Raw genomic sequence first — 22840 nt, forward strand, 5'->3', positions numbered from 1 at the left:
AACGAAGAGAGTAACAGTGTGTATCTGTGTGTGTGCTTCTGTGTGTGTGTTTCTGTGTCTGTGCACGTGTGCGAGCGGCGTGTTTGTGTGTGTGTGTGTGTGTGTGTGAATGTGTGTCTGGATCTGTGTCTGGCCATGTGTGTCAGTGTGTGTGTGCGTGTGTTTGCGTGCGTGTATGCTTGAATGTGTATGCAAATATAGATGCCCGCGGGCAAAGGTGTACGTCATACATTTGTAGCTACTTGGAGGAGGTTGCAAGCAAAAAGAGTGTCAAGTTAAAGCTGGCGAAGTGGTGTGAATGTGCGTAACAGTCCCTACTTGAAGTGTTGTCCTTATGTGGCTGTGCAGGTGATCCTCCCCTTCCGACGGCTGGACAGAAAGCTCGGAATCACTGACTGACTTTGGAAATAATTTTTTGTAAAAGATTTCCATCTCTTCTCTTTGTCTGTTGACTGTCTGGGCCAAATCCGTGGTTTAACCATCAACTTGTACTCACGTTTCATAGGAAGATAGGATGCATGATCATTCAGTCGGCATTTCGTGTCGCCAGTGTGTGGTGCATATCGTTAATTCTACTTCAGAACATGTAGTGGATATCTTTTAAAGTTTGACTAGATAAGGTGTCAGACGTGTTGTTTATAAATCTCCAGTGTTCAGCTGACCAGCCGAGTCACCGGCGGCAGTGTTTCAGTTTTAAACGTGAAATGGAGTTTAACGACCTGTTGGCAAAACCCCTTAAATTACTGTCATGTTGTCCAGGGCCTGGGTCTTGGTTCGGTGAAGATTGCGTTGTTCGAGGGGTGAGTCTTGTTGTTTGATTAACTAAACCAAAACTGCACCAAGCATGTTTTACCCACGTATACTTATAAGGACAACAATCTAATTTGGACTGCAACAAAACGTTTGAGTTTTGCCCACCGAGGTGAACGTCGGTGGTTTGGCCTGTACTGGGGATAATATGGATGGGAGGGAAACTGGAGGCCGTTGGTGCTCTGGGAAGACAAGCACGCCTCTGTGTGTTGGGAGGGTAGGAAGGAAGAGGGAGGGGATGTTGGAGGGCGGAGGGACAAAATTGGAGCTGGCTCCTCACATTCCCGACATTTTTAGTGTATGTATACCGCGTACTGGCTTACTGCTCGCACACAGTCTTTGTGTCATGCTCGGTTTCTTTGTTTATTCATCTTTCTAACTATCGTATTCATTTTCATACCTATTTCTTTATGTGTGTCTCTGTTCTACCGTTATTCATTCATGCGCATTCCTTGTAAAAAAAAAAATACCTCAGTATATTCAGATATTCGTCTTTGTGTGTGAGGAAAAAAGCCTTTTTTCCTCACACATAAAGACGAATAGCTGAATATACTGACGTATAATTTTTTACAAAGAATGCGCAGAAAGAGTAAGAGAGGAAGATTATGAGAGGGGGGAGACAGACAGAGAGGGACAGATTTGGAAGGTAAAGAAGAAGCCGAGTTTGCTCAAAAATCGTAAAAAATGTTGTGTCTATGCATGCTTCACGTGCGAGTGCGCGCGTATGTGTGTATGTGTGTGTGTGTGTGTGCGCGCGCGCGCGTGTGTGAGAGAGAGAGAGCGGAGAGAGAGAGAGAGAGAGAGAGAATGCTATTCAATGTAAGGCCAAAACCCCATTTGAAGGGGTTGTGAACTTACAACAAGAACACTTCATCAGTTTTGCAACAAGAAGTTGAAAATACAAATACATGTGTAAAAAGGTGTTGTTTTAGAGTGTTGGTTCGATTCTGATAGAAGAGAGAGGGGAAAAGACAGGTGGGATATGGGATCAACTAATGATGCACTCACTCACTCTCTCCTCACATCAATAGCAGGGCCACATGGAGTGGTTTTTATAGAGTGTTTACTTTACAATACAGCACACACACTAAGCAGTTCACCCTACTTAGCAAAAGCATCACACACTAAGGCAGCACACACTGCCTACTTCAAGTACTTCCTACAAGCAGCGCACAGTAAAAAGATCACCCTACACCTAAAGCAGCACCTATAAGCAGCACACCTGGAACACAAACACACAACCAAAACCCAGGTCAGGTAAAATCTCAAAATATCTGACATCACTGACATGAAAGGCCTATACCCTCTCAGCACCTTTCATCACATGTCCACCAGTATGCACTCCTCTCACACAAAGATCTATGTGAGGTACAAGCCTCATCAAGCTTACCTGCCACCAGCAGTGACATACCAATTACCATACTGTGTACAAAACATATCACTGACCAATACACCCCAGTGTTCCCAATGGGCCCGATTTTTTGAGGGTCACTGTGACCCTTTGACTGGAATTTTTGAGGGTCATTGTCACATTTCTGAGGGTCAACAGGAAAACATACAAAAAATCAATGAAGACAATTGTACAATGAAAATGAAAAGAAACCCACACCTTCTCCAAACAAGGACATTCGAAATGCTTGAATACAATGAAAACACAGTCAACCAGTTATAATGAGCACATAACCATACTCACTACTAATGAACACACAACAGCGTTTGCCTGCATCGGCAAGGGAAGTTACTCTAACACGTTTTTGGCCAGCTCAGTTTCGTCTGCTATGCACTAGCCTAAGCTTAGGCCCACGATGCGTGCTTCGCGGTTTCCTGAGCCGTAAGATGCTTGTTAGTTTCAGGAAAAAGTGTGCGTCACATTGACGCACAGGGTAAAAATTTTGTGCGTCAAAGTTGTAAATCTGTGCGTCATTTACGCACATATGTACGTTTTTGGGAACACTGCACCCTGTGTTCCAACTCATGTTAACAACCCATCATTCAATTAAACTGTGTGTTACCATTTCCAAACAAAATCTCTTTGCCATCACAAAGTGTCCAACTGACACAAGTACATGTAAGGAAATTATTACTTCCAACATACCTCTGGTAAACAGCAATATGCAGCCATATAGCACTGACCCTCAGTGCTCTCCTTGTTAATCAACTCATTAATCACATTACAATGTTCCTTCCCACATTGTCTGAACAAAGTAAACCACTGACACACAGCACAACTCCTACACATGTTACCACAACTACCAACAAATCAAACATGTGTTCTTCAACACTTGCTGTTGCCCCAATGTGCACACACACACACATGAAAAACCCTCAGCACACACTGACAATGTGTTATCCTATAGATCTGTTCAGTTCACACTGAACCAACACCACCTACTATAGACAAAACAAGTAAGTAATACATCAAAAATACAGAACAAGATATCTGTAACCAAATAGAAGGGGGGGGGGGGACTCAAAAGATTTAGGCCAGTACTTCTCTCAGTGGATAGCTTTCACACATTAACCCCTTTTCTTTCCACAAGCCACACGATCAACTTATCAACTTAAACTGGCTGTTCACCGACACAAAACATAGTTTCCCAACACAACTAAGTTATCAACATAACATAAAACCATTACAAGTCATGTACTCACAGCCCAACAGGGATTTCCTTGCTCCTCACATCACTGATCAGTCAGTCACCCTGTGTCAGTCAGTTTTTCTGGGAGACAGCTAAGAACTGGCTGTGCTGACTGGTTTTATCCCTTCCCACAACATACTGTGTATACTAATGCAAGCTACAACACTCACTCCCCAAACTAGTTGGAACTGAAACAACCAATCTTTGCTTGTCCTAGTGACGCTATGTGAATGACTGACAGATTCACTGCTTAATCCCAATTCGTCCAATTAACAGATTGATCTGATTCGCTCACTTCAACCCCACTTGTCTATAACATTCTGTGATGACAAGTTCACCCGTTTACGTCACAAAGAGATTGGGGAGACAGGACAATACAACTCTCGGCATGTTAGCCGGCCTGATCAAAGTTCACATTAGCATAAATTTTCCCTAGTTTACGTTCCGAAGTCCCGCCATCTACGTCAGCTGCGTTTGTGAACGGGGAGATGATGAACGACTTGAAAGACAGGCCGCCACACGGGATGTTCCGCTCAGCACGGGGATTCCGGCAACCGTCACATAACCGCACGTGTTTCAACGACTGGGATGGGTGACGAGGACCAAAGGCGCCGACTAGGGAGTAGGGGTGAGGAGGGAGGGTGGCGCGGGTGTCGGCGCAACCTCAAAGACTGGGCTTTGGACGAGCGGGAAGGGAGATAAGAAGGGAGGGGGGGAGGGGAAAGGGATGGGGAGGGAAGGGGGACAGAGTGTGGGTGGTGGGGGGTGACACTGCTGGCACACTATAACACATGCAAATCGTATCTCCCATACCGTCACACACACACACACACACACACACATTGCATTTGCATACATACACACACATGCATGCATGCAAACACACACACACACATGTATACATAAACCCATATATACGAACAAATACACGCCACAACCATATATATACACATGTATAAACATGCACACATACACATACATACTATGTAATCAAGATACAGCAATTTCTCTTATTTTAGATGCTTTGTAAATGTAAATAGCAAGATTTGAATTGTGTGATTATTTCTAGAAGCCAAAAGAAGACTAAGTCGAAAAGTGGAAGGATTTATATAATATTTAGGATGTATGAACTAGTGCATTAAGTCATCAAAAGCAAGATAACTAAAATATGAAATGTACTGCATCACCAGTTACATTCTTGCACATCAGACATTTCATTGTATTTACAGTACATTTCTTATATTGAAGTCGATGTGCAGCTAAGACAGATGTACCAAAACGAATTCTTGTGAGAGCATATCTAATAAAGTTTTTAAATTCATCATCAAATTCCGAACATTATTATTTACATGGAAATTCCAGTTTTGCCACCTACAGTCGACAAGTCTTTGTTTCAATATTTTCAACAAAAAAAAGAACTTATACAGCCCACAGCTTCGTTTTCCCATACATGAAACCGACGGTAAGTATATGATGTACCATGAGCCTTTGAAACCCAATTTTCCCCTTTATTTGCTAAATTCAACAACGTTTTTATTATCATATTCCTTAAAAGGTAATCTTAAGTATTCTTTTCAGCTTTAACCAGTATCTAAGGCAACAAATAGAGGAATTGACAGTGTGGGGAATCTATCATGTTCACCATAACCTAGATCATTTGGTGTTCTTGCACTCAGTCACACCAAGATACTTTATTTTAAGCCGAGAAATAAGTGAACACTACCACTGGTGCGGCAGTTTCTCAGACCCCATGTCTGCGCCATACATTAGAATAGATTGGATCTGTGCATCAAACAGTTTCAAGAGTAATTTATTTGAGTTCTTACTAAGTTTGTACAATTTACACGAAATACTGATTGCAGCCCGTTGTACTTGCTAAACCATTACATGCATGACTAAAACTCAGTTTCATAGAAATCAGTATACTTAAATATCAGTTAGAATTCACAACAGACATCTCAGATTTATTGTAGAACCATTTCTCCATAACAGCTATAAATCCATCCACCTTTTTAAAACACAATAATACCATTTTTTCCATGTTAACTTTTAGATGTAACTGGGTTGCAGCTTCGCTATGATACAGGTTATTTATCTGAGTCTGTAAGCCAACTACAGTTTCTCAGTGATAACAAAATTGTATCATCAGCAAACAAATCTCTAAACTAAACTTTGAACATGCCTGCCTTTATTAATTATCTCTAAAGCAAGTATGAAATTTAATGACGAAAAGAGAATCAGTCGGACTTCAGACGTGTGTGTGCTTTACACCATTCGTACAACTAATGTATCCAGTAAACTGAGTGTCACATGGAACTTTTGCTTTAGCAATGTCATACATAATACTTTTTTTTTTTTTTTAACACAAAGTATGTGGGTATTAATGCGCGCGCGCGCGTGTGTGTGTGTGTATGTGTGTGTTTGTGTGTTTGTGATTTCATATATTCCTGTCTACACTCTCCCCCGCCCTCTTTTTGTCAGATGAGAATAATTGCCTGGGTTGTTTAGAACTGAAATAATTTGTTCCAGAACAATTAAATTTACAGTTTGTAGAAATATATTTACTGTATATTTCGAACGTCGTTATTGACATCCACTCAGCACTGTCATGTCTGCCTTTTTGTCCGGAGTACACTTCCTTGCTCCCCTCTTTCCTCTTTTCTCTGGGCTGTACCTGCGTGTGTATGAATGCTGTGTGTGAAAACGCTTTGATTTGTCTCTGGATAAGATAACAATATAAATGCCTCATCTATGATAATGATGAGGAGGAGGAAGAGGAGGATCATTATCATCATCATTATAATTATTATTATTGTTATTAATCGCCAGCACATCAATATACACAAAGACCACTAAACACAGTTTCGAATAATTATGTAATTCACACAGCTATCAGCAGTCATGACAGCAGAGAATTGTCACAGTGAAATGGAATGCATGGAAAGTCAGTGCACAATCTCTCGTCCAGCAAAACTTCGTAACCATGTACCGTGGTATTTCCTTTTGTTGTATGTTCTGTTATAAAATTATTCTGTCAACTTCAAGTGACAGCTTGAAATCATTTTTATCCAAATGCGGGCGTGTGGGAGCGTAATTATTCACAAAATGCCCATGTCAGGGTTTTTCTCTGGCCTTTGTTGTTCGCAGCTCATACGTTATATTCTTTTCCCGCTTTTTTATGGTTGGTTGCTTTTTCCTCTGTGTGTGTGTGTGTGTGTGTGTAATCTGATGGGCGGGTTCAAGTTGTCGGTTTGTTACAGTAGACCAACTCGAAATCAGTTCTGGCGTCAATCGGCAGGTCGCTGACAATATCTGTCAAAAGTAGGTCATCGGGATGTACAGAGGAGACTGCATTGCTGTATAGTCACTTCAGTGGCGTTCAGTGACTGGAGCCTGTTCTGTTTCAATAACACACAACGGAAACCATCCCTTCAGTAAGCCCCCATACCATGAATGAACTCGTGTCACCGAAGAATAAAGGTGTGGCGTCACTGGTATTGGTTGTTGTATAGAATTCCGGTTTGTTGAAGTGTAGCTGCAAAAATTGTAAACTTGACAGAAATTGGTTTCTGTCCGCATCAGTCTCTTTTTCTGGACTTTGTTTTTACTTGACATGTTGAAAACTTTGACAGGAAATCACCACAGACATGGAAATGGACAGAGGCGTGGGGAAAGTGGTGCGGGGGAGGGGGGATATACTCTAGCTCCCATTCCCCATGGTTAATTAAAATTAAATCAAATCAAATCATGTGGACCAGATAACAATATCCTTTGTCACTTCAAAGGCCGTATCAGCAACAACTGGTGACGTCATGGCTGAGATTCAGTCGGGGTTGGGGGTGGGGGTGGGGATGTAGAAAGAGGTGTGGCTGGGGTCATAAGTTTTCAGGGTACTTTTCCCCATTCGAAGTTTACACTTTGTGCTTGTACGTGACTCCGCACACCGCATGTGTGTGTGTGTGTGTGTGTCTGTGTGTGTGTGTGTATCAATGTGTGTGTGTGTGTGCGTGTGTGCGTGACTGTGTGTGTGTGTACGTGCGTGCGTGAATAAGTGGGAGGCGGAGGTGGGGGGTGGGGGGCTGGGAGGTGGGGGGTGGAGGCGTTCTGTGTTACGCCTTAACGCGATAATGTACACGTTTGGACGTGGTAGAAAGATCTTGAGATATCGCCTGAAAAGTTGTCCTTGTATTGCCTCGTATGAAACGGTTTCATGTGAAAGGAGGGGTGAAGGAGAAAAGGTGGAGGAAGTGGAGAGGAGGAAAAGCAGATGGAAGAGAAGGAGAAGAAGAAGAGGAAGAAGAAAATAAAAGATCAATGAAATAATTCTAAGAAGACAAACGAACAAATAAACCAATTCAAGTTCTAAGACAGCAACACTTCAAGGAAAACTTTTATTCAAGTCTGTGCAAGAACTTGTTTTACATGTTTCTATTTCACAATCGTTTAACGATTCTGCTGTTACCAGCGTTATCAACTTCTTTCCGTCTACAATGAGTTCCACCTTTATCATAGTTTCATTTGCAGATAACACTAACTGCGCATCAGCTGATAACGCCGTTATCCGTTCACCTCAGACCAATGTGAAAGAATAACTAAGGCCAGCTCAAAATTGTGTTTGTGTGTTCCTAAACAATGAAAACCAATAAGGCGCTCAGATTATTGAACTTTGAAACGTAGCATGGTTCAACCACATGCTCTTTCTTCAGTCTCTACTGGCCTCTCTCTCTGTCTGTCACACACACACACACACACACACACACACACACACACACAAACACACACACACACGCGCGCGCGCGCGCGCGAAAAAGCGCAGGCACGCACGCACGCACACAGATTGAGATTTCTGCGGATGTTTGCGTCAACTTTCACAAAGGATTTCTTTTTTCTTATTTAACGCAGGACATGCTGAGCTGCACACGAATACCCAAAGCAATGTCCCCGCTCAGGCCAACTTTTATCGAATGCATGTAAACGAACGGAGCGTTTAGTTTCCCCTTCAACCCCCCCCCCCCCCCCCCTCTCCCATCTCCCTGTGTAGGTCATGTTAAATTATTTATCGCTGTTGTTTCATTCCAGCCATGTCCAAACGGCAACCGTCTGCCAGGTGATACGGGTGTCGGGCTGCCCTCTGGCCACAACACATTGGAGACCCTACATTTCTCCCTCATAACTTTGCTGGTGTTGGGTGGTAGCAGCGAAATGAACATTCTTGAATGGAATCTATTTCCTGTCAAAAACTACATTTTCTGCCCGTGACAGCGTCACGTTAGAATGACCAGTAAATGACTTGTTAAGTAAAATCAGGAAACTTATGTAATGCTATGTTGCTGTGTTCTGTTGCGTTGCGTTGCATTACACTTTGAGTAACAGAATACAAAAGAGTTCCTAAAAAACAGGTACAAGGCCATCTCACCATCGATCGCCTCACAGAAAGAAAGGTACAGAGGGGGAGCGGCCGTAAATCTAGCATGAAAGGTTGAGCACGATCCTTTGCAAATAAAACGAACATTGGCATCTTTTCCAAACCAACATTGCGCTGAATTTCTTCACAACGGAACCGAGTCTCTCTGGGCTATTCCAAATACAACAGACAGAGCAACACGCTAAACGTTCCTGGTATCAGAGATCTGAACCCACCCCTCAGCTGTCAATACAGAGCCCGTGAGGATGTGGGTTCGAATCCCTCTCTCGCCCTCTCTCCCAAGTTTGACTGGAAAATCAAACTGAGCGTCTAGTCTTTCTGATGAGACGATAAACCGAGATCCCGTGTGCAGCACGCATTTGGCGCACTGAAAAAGAACCCATGGCAAGGAGAATGTTGTCTTCTGGCCAAATTATTTCTTTAAAAAAAAAAGTAGAAGAAAGAAGATAGGTACACAAATATATAAGCATGCACTCAAGGCCTGATAAGCGCGTTGGGTCATGCTGCTGTCAGGCATCTGCCCAGCAGATGTCGCGTAGCGTAGATGGATTTGACCGAACGCATTGACGCCTCCTGGAGTGTGCGAGGGCGCGTGTGTAAGTGTACGCATGAGTCAGGAGAGCTCTGTGCGCGTGCGCGCGCATGCATGTGTGTATGTGCGTGTTAGTGTGGTGGTGGGGGGGACGGTGGGGAGGGATGGGGGGTGCGTTGTGGGGGCTACGAATTGTGTGTGCGCGCGCGCGTGCGTGAATGTGTGTGTGTATGTAGAGGATGGGGTGTGTGTATGCATGTCTGTATTGTGGGAGCTACGGAATATTCGAATGTGTGTGTGTGTGTGGCGGAGGGCGTGTGGAGGGGTATGGGCGTGTGTGTGTGTGTGTTAAGTGTGTATGTTTGTGTGCGTGCGTGACGTGGAAGCTACGGATACGTAGAGTGTGCGTGGGGTGGGGTGGGGGGCGTGTAGGGTAATGTGGGAGATTGTGTGTGTGTGTGTGTATGTGTGTGTGTGTGTGTGTTTACATTTATTTGCTTATGTTTATGTATTTATTATCATTCTTGTCTTTTTGTTGTTGTTTTGTTCTTCACTTAGTCCTTTTTTCCCTGCAATTCATTTCAATGGGTGGCGCTGTAGTATAGCGACGCGCTCTCCCTGGGAAGAGCAACCCGAATTTCACGCAGAGAAATCCGTTGTGATAAAAAGAAATACAAATACAAATTATCTATCTGCTTACATTTTTGTGTTATTCGTTTATTTATTCATTCATTCATTTATGTATCCATTTACTTTTTTATGCACTTTTTTCCCTCAAGGCCTGCCTAAGCGCGTTGAGTTACGCTGCTGGTCAGGTTTCTGCTTAGTAAATGTGGTGTAGCATATATATTTGATGTGAATTTGTCCTAACGCAGTGACGCCTCCTTGAGTAGTTGAACTGAACCGGCTGAATAACACTGTATTGTCCTGTCCTCATCTGCATCATAAATCTTCCATCCCTTACAAAGTTCATAAAAAAAATATTAAAAAAAGATGGTTGTCAGGGACATTTCTCTTTTGGCTTAGCGTAAAGTGTGGCTCTACACTGAACCTCAGTTAATAGTTTTCATCCGAAAGGCAAACAACAAAACAGACCGTGCGTGTGATTCGCGCGCGCGCGCACGTGCATGTATATGTGTATGTGGGTGAGTATGTATGCGCGCATGCGTGCGTGTGCGCGTGTCCATGTGGCATAGATGCAAGTAAATAAACCACATTAAATGTCTAATCACATCTGTGGTAGGTCGACATAGAAAATACGCAGTCACACAAAACCAAACCAAAGTGCATGTGCTTTTTGCCTTTTTTTATTATTTAAAGTTAAATATAATAAAGTATAAGCAAGCAGTAACAACAATGTTTAAAGAAACAGATTACATGACAATTTAATTTAAGGAAAGAATCCAGTCGGACCTTGATAACATCAATCACATTCCGAAAGGAACGTCACAACTGTATTCACCCCACTCCAGTTTGGCAGTACAACCGTATTATATATATATATATATATATATAATGACAATCTTCCAGTATACAGGATACCGTTAGCGCCGGCTTTTATCTCAGTCTGATTGGCAAAAGCCGCCTGTCGAAAAACCAGCAACAGCCAGTCAGATTCGCGATCTGCGAAGGGCTTGCCGCACAGTGGGCTGGGTAAGCGTCAGACAAACTTAAGGCACATAGCGAGAAGAGTAAGGCTGGCAACTGGAGCAGGAGTGGTTAACAGTCATTTATGAACACTGAAGTTATGATTATTTTTAAAGAATGGAAAATATATTCAAACATTAGCAATTATTAAAATGGAGTTCTTTCTGGACGTAAACGTGAATAGAGAGCATATAGACTTTGAACAGTCGGGAACACAAAAGACAACACTACTGTGCACCTGATCCCAGAACTGGGAATCCAATTTTATCTGATAGTTTTGAAACATGTCTTGTCACAAACACCAAAGACAGCAATCAAGCTGAGAGAGACAGACAGACAGAGAGAGAAAAAGACACGGACAGGCAGAGAAATATCTTTTACATGAACAACAAACACGATGACACAAAAAAGACTGCACAGCTGAGCTGAAAGTAGGGGGTGGGGATTGGAGCCAGCTATAATGACCACTAGACTTTCTAAACATCTGACCAGGAAATAACTGAAAATAACTAAAATACAAACTTGTAACAAAATGCAGTAATAAAACTAGTCAGTTGAAAGATTAGCTTGAAAACATATCACCAAACACAGATCATGCAAATTAATATGGTTTTGACAGGCGTTAAGAAATGAGGAATGGATTAAAAAAAAAAAAAAGCAATAGTAATGATAATAATAATGTTAATAAAGGGAAGGGAGTGGGGGGGCTTAAACAGAGCTCTGACAGATGGTTAACATGTGGAATCGGTGACAGGCGACAGCAGACTGCTGACATGCCAATGAAAAACTTGTTTAACTCCCCGAGATGGATCAACAAAACACGCCCCAAATACACACTTGGCCAGTATCTGAGTGGATGAGAGTTGACAATGATGGATGGTCTGTGTGAACAAGTAGCTCACTCACTGGTAACACGCACTCTGGGTCAGTCAGCGATGGCGGAGGGGGAGTTGGGGGGCGGGAGTTCTTTTGTGAAGGATAGAGAGCTCGCGGCAGATGGTGGCCAGCGCGTGAAGGATGGAGAGAACGCAGCACGACTGGACAGGGAACAACAGGTGACACTCAACAGCTCTTTGTTTCTCACACGTCCACAAATGGTGGTGAAAAGTGACGCTTCGGATCAGCGGATGCAACTGGGCAACTGTTTGTCTTGCACGGTATGCATGGTATTTGTATGCATGCCCACAATAATAGACGTGTTCACGCGGGCTGACGTTGGCAATTCTACACGCAACACAGTAACGGACTGATCTTCTGAACGATGTGGTGACAAGCCATATGCAGATAATTAACTCTGGAATGAAACAGTATTTTGGTCGTTCTTTTAAAGACACACTATAGCCGAGGCCGTTTTGTTATAGCCGTTCTTATTTCTTATACCGTCACAACAGTATAATAAGGCATACATCTTGATCGTTATTTACTTCGTTTGTAGATCTGCAGAAGCAAAAAGCGACACAATCGACATCCTGAGACATTTTCCATGTGACACAATGCTGTTTCTACACAGGACGTGAGAATGTAAGTGTGCAAGCTGTTGTCCGTCAGAACAGAAAACTATTGTTGTTTACGTGTAGAATCGGTGGTGGTTAATAACAGGAGTAAAAGTACACAATATGAACATTCCTATCAAAACATACAGCACTTATCAGCGACGGTCGGGACACGGTGTCAGAGGTCAGCTGTGGAGTTCATGGCGAGGTGGAGGAAAGGTGGTGGGGGGATAGCCGATGACAATCAGTTAAGTGGAAGGAGAGACTAAGACACAATTCTTCTATCTCACCCTCCCTTTCCCTGTCACATCCATCACTGCTCCCCACCTCCCTCGTATAGTGACCAGTTTGACGCACACTGACTGGAGGCCGTCCATCAACCCACCAAGGCTGCTGGCCAACACGGGTCACACGGTGTGTAGCTCACCAGAACTATGTGTAGCAGCCATTCCCTCCACACACGCCCTCCGTATCCCTGGGTAACCTAGTGGGAGTGCTACTACTCCCTGGCCATGGCCATCCCACCTGGGGCTCCTTGCACCTCCTGCGCCTCTTGCACCAGCACACACAGCGTGCAGAAACAGAACAGCAGCAGGTCTCCTAACGTCGACCCCGCGATCCCCTTCTGCTCTCGAATCTTGCCTCGGATTTTCAGGGCAGCGATGATGTTGGCGATGGGGCAAATGTAAGCCAAGCCGCACATGAAGCAGCTCTCGCCAACAGCCTCCGCGTTCTTGCCGAACTGGTAGCATGGCACGAAGTAGGAGACGATGCACAGGCCGATGTTGTCGAAGCAGCCGAAGAGGCCATGTTGCCAGTCAGCAGACATGATGCCACAAGGTGTATGTTAGCGTTCAACGAGGAAAACTGAACAAAAAGCTGGGAAGAAGAAATGACAACACTGCGTATTGCACGGGCCAGGTAGTAAGTGAGCTTGCTGTGGGCGTTGCTGCGGAAAACTGTCGACTGGCGGCTTTGCACCTCTCTACCTCTCTGTCGCCCTTCCCTCACACATACAGCCAATCGCACGCGCGCTCAGCACGGAAGATGGGGCGCGGTCATCCCGCACATGCGCAGAGATACATGCTGGCGTGTTGGCAGACCTGTCTGCTGAATGTGCTCACTGACGTGTTAAAAATAGAGGTCAGTGACGAATTCCGCCAGACGCTTCTGTTTCGCCCGTTTGCCAACCTGGCCGCTAACCAAAAGCAGAGTGCGCGTCCAGCTGTTCGGATAAACTCTTGGCAAGCCATCAGTTGACGTCTATTCGTCGGTCTGACATGATGGCTTAACGGAAATTGTGAGAATCTATTTTCATGGACGGAAAAATTGTGTTCGGTATCAAAACCTCAGCTTACCCCACCACGCCCCTCCTTGCGCTGTCTCAGATATTGGTTTACTTTCGAAGTTTGATTCGTTGCCCCAGGGAAGTCAGTCAGTCGTAAACTGAAAACGGCGGAGTCTAGGTTTGGTTCAACACATGGGTCCGAGTCGTTTGACATAGTCGCCAAGCCAACGGACCATTTTCAAAATTAATGGTCCATTTCTCACCCATGGGCATACATCCACCACACAGTGTATTTTCATTGGACCGCATGTGACATGTGACACGGTTAAAATATGTGTGGGTGGGTGTCATTGTTGCACTGACATACATACATACAACATGCCGCACTGGTTCACTGTGCATGCATGCACGGCATTCTTACACACAGCCGTCATACATACGTTTTCGAAGCCGCTCTGGAACACACACACACACACACACACACACACGCACGCACACAATTTCAGCCGAATATATCTTTGTGTCATCATGAGTGTTTCCTGTGATAGCGGGATAGCAAACAAGGACGTCCTTTTCGAAGTTGAGTAGGGCGGCAGCCGGATATCCTTGCTCAGATTTGCCACGTTTGGGTCATGAAACTGAGACAATGGCTTTCCCGAAAGTTGTGTAAGCGTCATAGCTGGTTTTCGGTGCATGATTTAAGATTCACTCAATTTGATTGTCAGTGTTCGCATCACACTGTATGTTCGGCATCGAACTGTAGGACGAGGAACAAGAATAACGATTTTTTTAGTTCGAAATTGCAGTCGCGAATGCAAGAGACTGCACATGATGATTGTAAATCAGTTAGTCAAGTGACCGACTGGTTCGGTGCCACATCGTTGGGTCATTTCAAATATGTGTGCGTCAATGACCGATGACCGACTCAAATCCTAAACCCTCAGCAGTAAACAGATTTATCATGTCTGAAATTCAATACGTACAGGGCTCGCGAAAAAGGACCACTTTGGAAGTTGCACAGTTATCTTTCTGGGGGCATGATGCAACATGCACAATATTCGACAAACATCCAGTATCACGAGCACCACTCATAACCAGAGGTGCTTTCTTGCACATGCACATTTTACAAAGAAAAACACAAATTATGAATCAATGCATAAGTGTAATTGATTCTTCAAACGCATTTTTCCCATCTGTTTTTGCTGCGTGTGTTGGCAGTAACAAGCCGTTAGTTGTGTATTCAATGACAGGCCAGTAGTTGACCGTGGTCAGCCCTGCATGATTCAGCTTGAATTATTTCTCGATATTTTCAACATTTTATGAAAACATACCTGCTTTTACGAAGTGGCTCTTAAGTCATTTGGTGTGTGTAAATCATGTACAATAATGGATGAGTTGTTCACCGGCATTTGTTTTCCTTCTCCATTTTGTTGCTCTGTGTAATAATTTAGTCAGTATTAATAGGATTTCTTGGTAAATCTAAGAAAAAGTTACTGTAATTGTTCAGCACTTCCCCGATATCAGAGTTCGTTTGCCTGATCCTGCATGTGGGAAACGTTATCTGTTTAATTCTGATGTCGTGTACACCATCTTATACTTCTCTCTATTATCTTATTTCTGTTTTATGTTTGATATATGATCTGTTCTTCAGTTGATGTTTTGTTTTTTCACCTTTCGTTTAGCTATCACTATTTTGCGTTTATTTATCGTATAACAGATCTGCGTTCAAGTTGCTACAGGTTAGACAACACCTGGATGGTACTGACACATTGACCTGAATTACCAAATGCTGTTTACACACTTCAGTGTGCTGGCACAGCGCCACAAGGGTGGGTATTGGGGTCAGTGTAAAGGGGAGATAACACCACCAGGGTTACAATGAAAGGTCTGTTTAGTGAACAAGGAATCAGTGCACACCCCTGTGGATCTTTGTGTCCCGCAGAAAGCCTTGGGGTTTGTTGTCAGTAGTGCTGTCTTGTTTGTAAGTCTTTATTAAGTTGCCCTGTGTTGTAAATTTTTGTAACCATTTTCCTCCTTGCTGGTATTAATTGTTAACACTCTGGGCCCCTCAGAGTGCTATATGGAGGTTGAGCGCATTATAAATATGCACTACTATCATAAAAGTGCAGGAATCGCAGGTTCCACACCATGATATAATATTTATGTTGACGTAGATTGTGGCCGCTGGAAAAAAAAGTCAGAATAAGCATGTCCAAAGCCACAGACCACGTCACTGGTACAGACGGGTTTCGAACGGCCTCGACCCCTTATCGAAATTTATGTCGGTTTCCCATGTTTCATGTGCGTGCACGTTATCATGTTCATTATCAGTAATATAATAATATGATAGTAGCCTATATTAATTCAACAACAGTAGTAGTAGTGGTGGTAGTAGTAGTAGCAGCGGTAGTAGTGTTGTTGTTGTTTTCCCTTTTCGTGATGAACTCAGGGATGTTGTCAACGTTCTCATGAAAAGTGTTCATTTTCTCCTAAAAAAGGAATGCACCTCGTGCAAGATCGTTTGCACGTGAGGTGAACTGAGCGAGGATTCAATCGCGACTCGAGTTGGAGAGGCTTCACTTCTTCCTTTATTTTTCTTTATAATCTTCGACTGAATCTATTCCTATTACTGTCTCCAGCATTGCCGGTCAGGTACATAGGTAAATAGTTGCTCCAAGATTCCCCACACCGTTCGATCAAAGCCTGAGCTCGTTGATTTTATGTTCAGGCATCTGAATTTTGTTATGGAAGTGTGATGTGACGTAGATGGATCAGTCCGCATACGTTGACACTTCGTAGAAACTGAAACTGGTTTTGAGGGATGGAGGATCACCGATTCAGCTCGGTTTGGGACACCAGTGCCAGTTCTTCGTCCATGTCCGACCAGAAAATGTAGGACTGACTGTGTTCCGGTTCTGGGGATGGGAGGATCGCATTCCATAGTGTTGCTTTTCTTTGAGTAGGGCTGTTCTGCCCTAAGATAGCGCATCGCCACAGTGCAGCGCCACCCATGTGTTATATATATATATATATATATATATATATATATAATTCTGTCTGCAAGTATTTTACTATCAGAGTAGAATTTTCAACGGAAGTTTGACAGGGACAACCCTTTTGTTGCCATGGGTTCTTTTGTGATGTGCATGCAGCACACAAAATATCAGTTTATCGTCTCATCCGAAAGACTAGCACACAGACCGCCACTTACAGGGCTGGTGGAAAGGGAGCGAAAATGTCGGGTTTGTTTATGGGATTTGAAACTGTGGACACTCTTTCCCTGGTCGGACCTGGCTCCTGATCTTGACGTTTCTTCCCGCGTCATATGAAGTTTTCAGTGAAAAAAAGATAAGATAGTAAATGAATGAATGAATGAATGAATGAATAAACAAATAGAATTTTTTTAAATTGTGCTGAATTTATTTCAGAAATGAAACATTTGTATTAGAAGATAATCGTATGTCTTTGTATCGTGAGATATTTTCGTCGTCCTTTCATCAGTTCAATCCTGGATTAATTCAATATTGAAAGATGCACAGGAAGATGTTAATTTTATGTTATATTTTGCACCACCACCCCCAGCCCGTCTCCCTTTCTTCCCCCCTCCCTTCACCTCTCAACCCCCCACTTCTTCATCTCCCTCTCCACTCCTTTCGCGGTTCATTCTTTGACGTTGGGCCGACATATTGCTCTCCTCTCCCTCACTTTCTCTGATCATCTGCGGTTCTTTAACCTATGATGTCGTCTCCCCCCCCCCCCCTGCCTCCCCTCCCCACCCTTCCCCCTCCTTCTTCTTGCCCCCTTTCTTGTCTAGGGCCGACAGAAAAATGGTCTAAATGCGTACTACAAAACCGTTCTTTTTACAATAAAATAGAGTACAATATACTGATCACACTGACATAAAGTTTATACCGTAGGGAGACGGGAACATAACTAGTTTTTTTTATTTTTGATGGCTATCACACTTCTGGCCGTGGGCGAGCGCCTCACAATGAGTGGCAAGGCGAGAGCGTTTGAGGGAGGTTACGACAGCGCGGAATACAACATCGCCAGAAAGCGTTTAGTGCGGTACAGTAATGTGACTGACTGCTGCCGCGCTGATGCTGACCTATACCTGTCTGATCAGGACACTGCAGCAGATAACAGATACTGTTCAGGGGAAACAAAGTAAGAGAGCTCTTTTGGATCAAAAGGAAACAATGTCATGTTTTTTTTTAATACTAAACTGTTAGAAGACGCAAACTCAGTTGCTTTAACTGATCACTCGATTGTTTTCCAGTTTCTTACCACTCATGACATCACATAAAGAATGAAATCAGTATCATACCAACAGCAAAGGTGCGTTTTATGAAGGCAACATACGATCATGTGGTTCTTAAGTACAAATTTGTTGACGTTTTATGCAATGCACAAGAAATACTCCATGGTCTGCCTATCAATATGTAGAATATAAATATACATACGTGTTTATCAGGTTTCAGAAAGTATGGAAGGCAGATGATGGCAAAAATCGACCAACATGATGTCTTGATGTGAAAAGAACGATATGTAAATACATATTTTTCTTTGGAAATGAACTGGTACTTGCAAACGTGACTCATGAACCCTGGTGCACAGTGGACGTTAATTTAGTGTGGGAAAGAGAATGCAGCTGGCTGGAGTATGAAGGTGACAAAATGAAGACTGCATGGAAGATGAAAATATCGTTCCTGTTGACCTTTCTGAAGCCCTCAGATACTTTGACATTGCCTTGAACGCAAACAGCGTAGAACCCGCGAGTGCCAAAAAGAAGTCTAGGACATAGTTCAGCAAAGGTTGGACAGTGTGAAGACTGAGATGGCTGACCATCGATGTGGCTTCTGCATCGTAACTGTTAGCCGGGAATATTGCTGTATTATTTTTTCTGTCACTGGGCACAACCTAACACAAAATTAGTTCGTATCTGCCTGCAACAGATACAAGTTTTTCAGTTGATCCACCATGATATTTATGAGTTCTCCAATAACCACCTTGCCATCCGTCGAAGCGACAGATACTGGACAGGTCTAACTCAGGACCTGGAGCAAGTGAAGAAGAGTGCCAATACCACTGGTGGGGGCTGACATATAGTCGGAGAATGGGAGAGTCACAGCACAATTGGTGGACAACATTCCGGCAGAACTAGTACAGGCAGGGGGAGAAGCCATGGTCAGCACCCTCACCCTCACCACTATCTGCAACAAGATCAGGTGGACTGGAGAATGGCTGACATCATTGATCCAGTCTATTGTCATTACTCTCCCCAAGAAAAGCAATTTACAACAATGCCAAAACTACCGCATCATCAGTCTGGTAAGCCATCAAAGCAAGATCGTGTCAAAATCATTCTGGACAGACTGAAACCACAAGCAAGGAAGATCATCGCAGAACATTCGGGAGTCCGACCAGGGCGAAACACAACAGAACAAATCTTCAACCTCAGGATACTGTGTAGGAGGTACCTACAACACCAGAAAGATTTCTACCACGTCTTCATGGATTGTAAGAAGGCCTTTGACAGGTTATTGATAGCACACAGCCTTGTGGACAGCCATGAAACTGTACAACATGAATGCCAACCTGATCAAGGTGATACAGTATCTGTACGAAAAGGTCAGCAGCGCAGTCGACTTCAATGGCAGCATCGGAGACTTGTTCATAATAACCGCTGGAGTTAGACAAGGCTGTATACTATCTTCAACTCTGTTCAACATCTTCCGAGAGAGGATCATGACTTATGCACATGAACACCATGAAGGAACAGTCAGCACTGGTGGCAGGTCAATCACCAACCTACGTTTTGCCGGTGACATTGATCGATTAACAGGGAATGAAGATCTGTTAACTTGGTGGAATGCCTTGACAAAACAGCAGCTTATTGGATGGAGATCAGCGCAAAGAAGACCAAAAGGATGACCAACAACTCCGACGGCATCAACACCAATATCAGAATAATGATGATAAACTGGAAACCGTCCAAAGCTTCAAGTATCTCAGAGCAATCGTTTCGGACAAAGAATTCAAGCCAGAAATACTATACTCTCCAGGACAGCTCAGACAATAACAACGCTGACAAAACTTAGGCCCGTCTGGAATGACAGCAACTTCACGCTCAGTTCAAAGATCAGACTGATGTGCTCTCTAGTCCTTTCCATATTTCTATATGCCTGCGAGACATGGACCTTGACAGCTTAACTGGAGAATATGATGCAGGCCACAGAGATGAGATGCTGCCAGAAGATCCTTGGCATCACATACAGGGACCGCATCACTGCCCTCTGCCATCTGCGCTCTCTTCCCTCTTCCCAGTGCTGTTCTCTCTTCTCCTCGCTCCTCTGGACATATGCCTTCACGGTTCTTCTCCAGCTGTTGCGATCTTCAGCCACCGCCTACCAGCCTGCTGGGTCAATGCCTGCTCTCATGTCTCGTTTGTAGACGTCCCTGTAGCGAAGGACAGGTCTTCCTGCAGGTCTGGAACCAGTGGCGAGTTCGCCATAAAGGATGTCTTTGGGGATTATCCCATCATCCATTTGTCTGACGTAGCCGAGCCACCGCCGACGGTGCCGGGTCAGGAGTGCAAACATGCTGGAGATGCCTGTCTGATCGAGGACATTCTTGTTTGATACACGGTCTTGCCACGTAATGCCCAGAATTCTCCTGATGTTGCGCAGGTGAAAGGTGTTAAGCCTGCGTTCTTGGCGGGAGTAAAGGGTCCATGTCTCGCTGCCGTAGAGCAGAGTGCTGAGCACACAGGCTTGGCACACCTGCATCTTGGTGTTGATGGTCAGCATGGGATTGTCCCAGACCTTCTTTGCCAGGCGGGCCATGGCTGTTGCTGCTTTGCCAATCTGCTTGTTGAGTTCGGCGTCCAAGAAGAGGTTACTGGAGATGGCGGAGCCGAGGTATGTGAAGTCCTTGACGACATCGAATGTGAAGTCACCAACGGAGATGCTTGGGGGCTGCTCACGTCTGGGCCACTGATGTCAGTCTTCTTTAGGCTAATAGTCAAGCCAAACTCTCTGCATGCATAGGCAAAGTGGTTGATGAGTCGCAGAAGTGCCTCCTTAGAGTGAGTTGTCTGCGAAGAGCATCTCGCGTATGAGAACTTGTACTTTGGTTTTAGCGCGAAGGTTGAAGAGACTGCCATCGTTTCTGGTGTGGAAATACACTCCCTCCTCTGGCTGAAGGCATAGGACAGCAGCAGCAAGAAGAAGATACCGAAGAGTGTTGGGGCCAGCCACTCTTTCATAAAAGCACACAAACGTATCTTTCGATCTCCCTGTCACGTCGCAACTTCAGTGCGGCTAGACACGCAGCAGAGTAGATTAGAGTGTCAAGTTCACCGCAAAACTCCTGAAGTAGGCCACGAGTCCATTAAACTGGGTTGTTTTGTAGTTGAAGTTGGGTAATGCCACTAAAACAGCACAGAAAAAAGAAATCCATGAAAAGTAATTTGAATTATAACACAAACAAGCAAACAAATATACTTTCATGAACATCAGACTTCATCTTCGCATCAGATGTCATCCCTATCACTTTTTGTTTCTTTTCTTCTGTTTACTTTGAATCACGCTATGCAACAACAATCCGACGCCACATAGTAAAATTAAAAAATAAAAGATTACTGTTCTCTTTTCACTTGAGCAATAAATGAACAAGGACACGTTAAGATTCTATTGATCTACTAGTTTGTTTGCATGACATAGCTTCCGGGACCAAAAGAGGAAAACATTCGTGTCATTTTGTTTAGAGTTTAAAAAGACAGTGGGGATGATGTATGTTTTCCTCTGACTCCTATTTTCATAAATTATGCCTGAGCACTGTTTTCACTCTTTCATTCTACCCCGGCTCACGGCCTTTATCCACATGAAGGGCAATGTAAGTAGATATACCTCAGGGGAAAGCAAACACAAAATCCGCGTGTTTCAATCAATATTTCAAGTTCAATCAAACCTTTGGCCTTACATAGTGCATGGAGGATAAAACATCAGTGACAAATAAAACCAAGATCACATAAAAATATAAAGACGTTATACACTCACTCACATCTGTCAAGATCATGAAGATATATCCGTGCAGATCAAGTGCAGAACAAACGAAATAGGGACCGATGTAACCAATATTGCCTGAATATATTTTGCTGTGTTGGAGGGGGGTGTGTATGTGTGTGTTGCATAGGTGTGCGTGTGTTTGTTGAGAAAAGTGTGTGTGTGTGTGTTGGATAGGTGTGTAAGTGCGCGCGCGTGCTTATGGGCATACTCCCTCTCTCTCTCTCTCTCTCTTTCCCAACCACGGGTCTAACTCGCTTAGAATTCAGAGCTTTCAGCGCTCGCCGTCACCATGCGGCCTCCCCCCCCCCTACCCCCAGTCTTCTTATCTCGGCTTCACGAACCACGCGAACGCACATTGTGGCGAGATTCGCCCGTGTTATCAATGTCTTTGGCCAGTCAATGCAGTGGCCACCGAGATACATGTTATGTGGTCGGCACTGACAAAGTGTGGTGTGCCGGTGTGTGTGTGTGTGTGTGCGCGCGCGCGCGATGATCCAGCAGTTAGCGGTAGTGTGTGTGGTTACTCTTTCATCTTGAATTATATCTTTTTGTTACCATTGTTTATTATCTAAGAGTGAATCCTTTGTAGGTTTTCATGGAGAAAACATCTTCCGCGTGTAATTTACAATTTTACCGATTAAAAATGAATGTACAGATACAGTATTTCAACTTTTCTTATAGTTAGTCGTTCACGAAGAAGAGACACAAAAAACGCGCGCTTGTGTGTGGGTGGGAGGTGTGGTACATGTACGTTGTTTCAAGTGTAGTAATGATAGACCGTAAACTGGAAACGGTCCTTTCATGTCACATCTTCATGAGGAATGATATTGACCCATGACAAAAGTATCCTCCCCTTGAAAATACCTTCTTCTTTTTTTAGCATAAAAACAATACAATGCACATCGTCATTGTGAAAGAGATACTGAAAGGATAATAC

At 43.8% G+C, this 22840-nt stretch overlaps 1 protein-coding gene across 1 annotated transcript; it reads right to left on the minus strand.

The window, feature by feature from the left end:
* Positions 1-10697: 10697 nt before the first annotated feature.
* Positions 10698-13912, minus strand: LOC143282205 (uncharacterized). The gene has a single exon (XM_076587807.1). The coding sequence runs from the start codon at positions 13373-13375 to the stop codon at positions 13046-13048; it is 330 nt and encodes a 109-aa protein (XP_076443922.1). The 5' UTR covers positions 13376-13912; the 3' UTR covers positions 10698-13045.
* Positions 13913-22840: the final 8928 nt, after the last annotated feature.

The sequence above is a fragment of the Babylonia areolata genome, chromosome 1, assembly GCF_041734735.1.
Source record: "Babylonia areolata isolate BAREFJ2019XMU chromosome 1, ASM4173473v1, whole genome shotgun sequence".
Taxonomy (NCBI): Eukaryota; Metazoa; Mollusca; class Gastropoda; order Neogastropoda; family Buccinidae; genus Babylonia; species Babylonia areolata.